At 38.2% G+C, this 7,211-nt stretch overlaps 2 protein-coding genes across 2 annotated transcripts; both read right to left on the bottom strand.

Annotated features, from left to right (window-relative positions):
* Positions 1-1,639: 1,639 nt before the first annotated feature.
* On the bottom strand, positions 1,640-3,321 carry LOC106355223 (PYK10-binding protein 1-like). Its single transcript, XM_022698189.2, has 4 exons — positions 3,174-3,321; positions 2,846-3,082; positions 2,321-2,764; positions 1,640-2,016 (listed from the first exon to the last, which is right to left on the bottom strand). Exons 2-4 carry the CDS (start codon positions 3,044-3,046, stop codon positions 1,741-1,743), a joined length of 921 nt encoding a protein of 306 aa, XP_022553910.1. The 5' UTR covers positions 3,047-3,082; positions 3,174-3,321; the 3' UTR covers positions 1,640-1,740.
* Positions 3,322-3,687: 366 nt separating this feature from the next.
* Positions 3,688-4,557, bottom strand: LOC106356384 (jacalin-related lectin 32-like). Its single transcript, XM_022697657.1, has 2 exons — positions 4,270-4,557; positions 3,688-3,939 (listed from the first exon to the last, which is right to left on the bottom strand). Exons 1-2 carry the CDS (start codon positions 4,555-4,557, stop codon positions 3,688-3,690), a joined length of 540 nt encoding a protein of 179 aa, XP_022553378.1.
* Between the last annotated feature and the right edge of the window lie 2,654 nt (positions 4,558-7,211).

Here is a 7,211-nt window from a genome sequence, read left to right as displayed (position 1 = left end):
GCGTCCTTTCTGCACCAAAATCTCTTAGTTGTGTCGACAAATCTGCCCCACAAATTTTCGGAGGTGGACTGTCAAACACCCTCTTGTTCTTCGTAAACAAATTCCTACTCCTACGATATGGATGATCAGGTGGTAGGAATCTCCTGTGACAGTTAAACCAACACGTTTTCCTTCCGTGTTTTAGTTGGAAAGCATCAGTGTTATCTTGACAATATGAACATGATAGCCTTCCATGCGTTGTCCATCCAGATAACATACCATATGCTGGAAAATCACTTATTGTCCACATAAGTACTGTCCGCATTTGAAAGTTTTCTTTACATGAAACATCGTATGTTTCAGCACCTTGAGCCCATAGTTGTTGCAACTCATATCTTAGTGACTGAAGAAACACATCAAGTGATCTCTTAGGATGCTCTGGTCCAGGAACGAGAATGGAGAGAAACAAAAACTCTCGTCGCAAGCACAAGTTTGGCGGTAAGTTGTATGGTGTAAGAATGACTGGCCATAGAGAATATTGTCTTCCACTCTTGCCAAACGGGCTGAAACCATCAGTACATAATCCAAGGTAGACATTTCTTCTCTCATACGCAAAGTCGGGATATTTTGATTGGAAATGCTTCCACGCTTTTGCATCTGAAGGATGTCTAATCTCACCATTTGTTGAATGCTCCGCATGCCATCTCATTGGTTGTGTTGTGCGTTCAGACTGATACAACCTCTGCAACCTTTCCGTCAAAGGCAAATACCACATCCTTTTAAATTGCACTGGAACTCTTCCACTCGTATCTTTATAACGAGCCTTTCCACAAAATTTGCATGTAACCCGCTCTTCATCCGTCCTCCAATAAATCATGCAGTTATCGCTGAATACATCTATTACCTGATACGATAAACCAAGACCAGCTACCAGTTTCTGAACCTCGTAGTATGAACCAGGGGCTACATTATCCTCAGGTAGAATGCCTTTTACAAAATCATCAATCGCATCCACACAGTCTTTAGCCAAATTATAATCTGTTTTAATGCCCATCAGTCTTGTTGCAGATGATAAAGCTGAATGACCAACTCTGCAACTATCGTACAAGGATTGCTTTCCAGCATCCAACATATCATAAAATCTCATAGCTTCTGCATTGGGTAAATCTTCCCCTCTAAAATGATCATTTACCATGTGCTCAGTACCTACACCATAATCTACATCCATTCTAATTGGTTCTTCTAACCTAACCGCAGGCTGAGGTTCGCTAGTACTACCATATTCATAATCAGTTTCTCCATGATGATACCAAATTTTGTAACTTCGTGTAAACCCATTCAAATATAGATGAGTCCAAACATCCCACTCTTTAATAATCTTTCTATTTTTAGAATTAGAGCAAGGACATCTTAATATACCTGTTTCTGCTTCCGGTTGTCGTTGAACTAACCCCATGAATTCGGTTATATCTCGTTGGTATTCTTCCGTAAGCAATCTCGTGTTCGGATCCAAATGAGGTCGATCGATCCAAGAACGATAATAATTTGAAGAAGACATGCTTTTTTCAATCAAATTCGTGTGTAAATATAGTATGTGAGAGGATGAAGAAATGGAGTGAATGAAGAGGTGGGGGGGGGGGGGGTTAGGGTATTTATAGATGAAATGCTGCCGACAGTACCGAGGAAATTCCGACGGAATACCGACGGCAACGGCTCTTTCCTTGGAATTTCTTCGGAATTTTTAAAATCCCCAACGGCTCTCTAACGGCTATAATATATCCTCGGATATTCGTCGGTGTTTTCCGAAGAATATGACTTCCTCGGTATATTCCGAGGAAATTCCGAGGAAACCCAAATTTTGGGTTTTCTCGGAATTTCCTCGGAAATTCGTCGGAATATTCCAAGGATCTCATTTTCTGTCAGAATGTCCGTCACGATGTTTTCTTGTAGTGTAATGACCGCGGAGTCACTCCCATAGATTTTATCAACTGTGCCATCAACCGCCGTTATGTATTCATTTGGATAGTCAAGTTCGAACTACAATGAATCCATATAAAATGTTCAGTATTAGTTGATGGAAACCGATATGAATTAGCATCTGACTTTGTGACGATATTTGGGCAAGGTTCTTGTATTTATCTTCTTTTTTTTTTTTGAAGTATGGCCATGATTTTTTTTTTCTTTTCTAAAATTGGTTAAGACTCTTGGGCTATTAGATCTTTGCTCTATTCATTTGGGCCAGGTCTAATAGAGATCATTATATATTCTGGCTAATTAGTTCTAACTTCTAAGATGGAAAGTGATCAATTTTGATGGCAAAATAAGGAAATATAGAAAGTACCTCTTCGAATCCGAGTAGAGTCGGCTTTCCACGTTCACCCCCAATAACCACTTGAGAACCATTGACATACTCAAACTTAACCGCTGATACACCATCATGACCTTGACCTACAAACACCTTTTTAACACCATGGTAAGCACCATCGTCCCATGCAGTTCCTTCATCACTACCAAGTGCCGGTAGCTTCTTGGCAGGAGTCAACGTGGTAGAACTAGTCAACGGAGAAAAGTAAGCTCCAAGAGAGTGGACATAGTCTCCGGCAAACCCGTGAAAGCCAACGATCTTCTTGTCTTGAACTTGGAGAGTGAAATGAGTACCATCATCGTATCCAATAAGATCAGAAGTCTTCTTGTTGGATTTGAACTTAAGCCCTTGATGAAGACCTTCAGGGTTATACCAACCTTCTACAGAAACTAGATGCTCCCCAGGATGGCTAATCACAAACTGCATGGATCGAGATAAAAAATGTCTTAAAACTTCAAAAAAAAAAAAAAAATATCACTGGGCAAGGAAAAGGTAAGGAACCGGATCAGCTGCGATACTACGGCCTTTGATACCGCGAAGAGGGGCTTCTTCTGTTTGTCCGTTCTTGACATAGTCGAACTTAACGTACTGAATGCCGATTCCACCAGCTCCCACCTGAATCTTGATCACGGCATCGTGTTCGGATCCATCGTCCCATTGGTTACCTCCTTTCCCTCCTTGTGCCTCCACCTTTTGAGCCATCTTTTTTCTTGCTTTTTACTAATCTTAAGAAGTTACCTTTAACAAAAGAAAGTGTTAGTTTCAACTACTAACTAAATTTAACATGATTATAATTTTCATAAGAGATGGAGAGGAAAAGGTAACCGACCTTCAAAGCTAGAGTAGACTATGATCCATCTAGCTGAATTGTAATGTGAATTTATTGAGCTCTTGGAACTCGCTGATACACATATACGCAATTAATTAGCACAAGTCGAGATAATATAATATATAGTTACGTGATCCACGAGACATATTATAATGTTTTACCAAAAAGACTATAAGATATCCTTATGCTTATAGCTTTATTTTGCCGACTCAACATATGTAATAATATATATACTATATACTTTTTTGAACAAGTCAAACTACTACTATCAATAATTATATAACCAAATTTGGGTGGGGGGGGGGGGGGGGGGGAGTTTAACCGAGATGAAACAAACTTCCTTTATTGAAATGGATTACAAAGACATCAAAGAAAAAAACATCACAAGAAACGTTACTTAAAACACTTATTCAAAGGTCACAAGAGGCAAAGGAGATTTCAAATAACAAATTTAAAGGATAGATATAATAGCTTATTTTAGATGCATGGAATCAAAGAGAAAGATATCATATGATCAGTTGGTGACTGGCAGGACATAGACTCCAAGCTGATGAAGCAGGTCACTGACTTTTCCATGGAATCCAACGATCTTGTGGCCTTCCTCTTTGAGCTCAAAGGCTGTGCCAGCTTCAAGTCCAAAGGGAGTAGATGTTTGCTTATTAGTCTTGAACCTAAGCATATTTATGACCGTGGCATCACTCCCAAAGATTTTTTCGTAGGTGCCTTGGACAGCCGTGATGTACTCACTTGGATAGTCAAGTTCGAGCTGCAAATTAATTAATGGAAACCAAACAATTCAATACTGGCTAATGAAAACCGGTATAGTTTCATTTGTAACACAAACAATAATATTTTTTAAAGAAATTATGGGAGATGCGAAATAGGGTTGTATTTAAACAATAATTTCATTTGTAACACAAAAAATTCAACCGATCTATTCCTATTACTTATTATCTTAAATACAACCCAATGTCGCATCTAAAGTATTCTAAACGTATGCGAAATCCCTTAACACGCGTTTTACATGTAAAAACACACACAAACACACACACACACACACACACAATTAACCAATATAGAAAGAAAAGCATGATACCTCTTCGAAACCGAGTAGAGTACTCGTTCCATGTTCAGCTCCGACGATGTCCTCAGTGCCTTTGTCATACACAAACTTAACGACTGATATACCATCTTGGGCCTGTCCTACATACACCCTCTTAACACCATCGTAAGCACCACCATCCCATGCAGTTCCTACATCAGCTCCAAGTGCCGGCAGCTTCTTGGCAGGGGTCAACGGGGTTGAAGTCAACGGAGCAAAGTAAGCTCCAAGAGAGTTGACATAGTCTCCGGCATACCCATCACTACAAGAAAACAGCGACATACTGAGGGAAAAAATCTTTGGTATGTCGTCGGAATAACGTTATTCCGACGACATACCGACGAAACAAGTCCTCGGAAATAACTCTTCGAAAATTCATTTTTCCTCGGAAATCCCCCGGAATTTTCCGACGGAATTCCGAGGAAACAAATTTCCGAGGAAATTCCGAGGACCACCTGTTCGTCGGAAAGCTCCTCGGAATATACCGAGGGAGAGCTTCCTCGGGATATTTCGATGGATTTTCCGATGGTCAAATCCTCGGAAGTTCCGACGAAATGTTCCTCGGAATTTTCCCTCGGAATATTCCGAGAAACGGGGTCCCTCGGAATATTCCGAGGAACATGTCCCTCGGTATATTCCGAGGAACGGGGTCCCTCGGTATATTCCGAGGAACGGGGTCCCTCGGTATATTCCGAGGAACATGTCCCTCCGTATATTCCGAGGGACCCCGTTCCTCGGAATTTAAAAAAGAATAATTTTTTTTAAAAAAATAAAATTTTTGAAATTTAAATTCGAAAATATAAAAATAAAAATAAAATTAAAATTGAAATCATTAAAATTAAAATTAAAATTAAAATTTAAATTCGAAAATACTCAAAGTTTCACAAATAAAAATAAAACATTCCAAGTTTTTGGAAAAAAAAAACTACGGGTCTGGCACGTTCGGGAACACCTCGTTCGGGTACATCCTCTGCATCATCTCCATCATTTGCTGGTTCAGCCTCCTCTGTGCCTCATAGCCCGCCTGTTGAGCCGCCATCTGGTTCTCCAACAAAGATATGCGATCATCCTTGTCCTTCAACTGAGCCGTAAGTACTTCTGGATCAACAAAGGACGGTGGTGCAGAAGAAGGAGGAACCGACCGGGTGCGACGACCCAAACCGACCAAACGTCCCTTCTTCTTTGGAACCGACTGAAATAGAAAATAGCCAAATTTAAATCAAGAAATAAATGAATTAAACTTAAAAAAAAGAACTTACGGATTCAACGATTTCGTTGATTCGAAACCGGGATAAGTTGGTCGAAGCCGTCGAAGCGTCATCCTCGGTTTGAAGCTGAGACACTTCGTCCTGCACCTGAGTTTGGACCAGGGTGACCACTTCCCTCACAAGACCGTCATCAATCTGGCCGGTCTTCTTGTTGGTATACGCCCTCTTCATTAGGGCGAGATCATCAACCGGCTCGCCATCATTTTCTTCCGCCTTGAAAAAAACATAAATTAAAGAAACATTAGAAATTAGAAGAAATGCACAAAAAAGAAAATTTCAAAATTTAAATAATTGAAAAAAAAACGACTGAACTTACCATGCGATCTCCGAGAGAGGCAATAGATTGAGCACCCAAGTTATGCTTGAAGACGCCCTTCCCTTTACGGTCGCTCCTGCGGTTGGTGGAGTTGGTGGAAGAAGTTTCTTTCGTCTCTTCCTTATCCCAATGCGCACACAACTCCGTCCAGACCGTGTTGTTTATCGACTTTGGAACCTTTTAATAATAAAAAAAAAGAAAATAGTTAAATAAATTAACAAATTGTTTAATAAATTTAAAAAATTGTTTAATAAATTAAAAACAAACCTTGTTGATTTCCCACTTCTTCTTCCACTCGTGGATCTGCTTCCCATAGTTGTCCATAACTTTATGGACGAAGTGGTGATAGATAAAGAGGAATTCCAGTTGAACTCTTGCTGAAAAAAAACACAATTAGTAGAAAATTTATATTAAAGATTAAAAATATAAGTAAAAAATTAGAATACTCACTGCAAACTGACGAAATCACAGATGCTGCTTGTCGGTAGGGAAGTGAGTGAAAGTCGGATGTCCCCTGTCGAGGGCCGAGTACATCATACGGTTGATCCATGCGCTGATCCCGTTCCCGGATCGGTAGAACACTCATCACTCCCGGAGGACCCGGAGGAGCAGGAGCGGGAGCGAGAGGAGCAGGAGCGGGTGCAGCAGAGGGAGATGTATGGTAGGAGCTGTGGGGCGAAGGGGAATCCTGAAAATGACTGGAATCCCGAGACTGGCTCCCCGTACCACCACGACCACTACGCTGTCGAGGCCGGGTCTGATCATCATGAGACCTGTAAATTAAAAAAAATATATTTAATAAATATAGAAATATATAAATTAATAGTTTTTTTTAAAAAAAAATTCCAAATAATAGTTTTTAATCACAAAAAAAGTTTTATAGATATTAAAAATGTTTAATAAATATAGAAATTTATATAATATAAATAAATATATATATATATTTTTTTTAAAAAAAAAATCCCAAATAATAGTTTTTAATCACAAAAAAAGTTTTATAGATATTAAAAATGTTTAATAAATATATAAAAATAGTTCTAATAAACAAAAAATATTTTTAATAAATAAAAAATAGTTTAATAATTACAAAAAATAGTTTTTAATAATATTAAAAATGTTTAATAAATATAGAAATTTATGAAATATATATATATATATTAAATCCCAAATAATAGTTTTTAATCACAAAAAAAGTTTTATAGATAGTAAAAATGTTTTGTAAAATCCAAAAAATCGGATTTATATACAAAAAACGTTTTGTAAAATCCAAAAAATCGAATTTATATACAAAAATCGTTTTGTAAAATACAAAAATCGAATTTATACACAAAAATTGAATTTATATACAAAAA

This window comes from Brassica napus, chromosome C3 (assembly GCF_020379485.1).
Source record: "Brassica napus cultivar Da-Ae chromosome C3, Da-Ae, whole genome shotgun sequence".
In the NCBI taxonomy this organism is placed as follows: domain Eukaryota; kingdom Viridiplantae; phylum Streptophyta; class Magnoliopsida; order Brassicales; family Brassicaceae; genus Brassica; species Brassica napus.
Note: the sequence above shows the minus strand (reverse complement) of the source record. Positions and strands in the feature narration are given on the sequence as shown.

What these genes read in the sequence shown, in the direction of transcription:
- LOC106355223 (XM_022698189.2), bottom strand. Translation starts at nt 3,046, where the DNA reads ATGGCTCAAAAGGTGGAGGCACAAGGAGGGAAAGGAGGTAACCAATGG. An exon ending in GTAGTATCGCAGCTGATCCG is followed by an intron (nt 2,765 to 2,845) that starts GTTCCTTACCTT and finishes CGATCCATGCAG; the next exon opens with TTTGTGATTAGCCATCCTGG. An exon ending in CTCTACTCGGATTCGAAGAG is followed by an intron (nt 2,017 to 2,320) that starts GTACTTTCTATA and finishes GATTCATTGTAG; the next exon opens with TTCGAACTTGACTATCCAAA.
- LOC106356384 (XM_022697657.1), bottom strand. Translation starts at nt 4,557, where the DNA reads ATGTCGCTGTTTTCTTGTAGTGATGGGTATGCCGGAGACTATGTCAAC. An exon ending in CTCTACTCGGTTTCGAAGAG is followed by an intron (nt 3,940 to 4,269) that starts GTATCATGCTTT and finishes ATTAATTTGCAG; the next exon opens with CTCGAACTTGACTATCCAAG.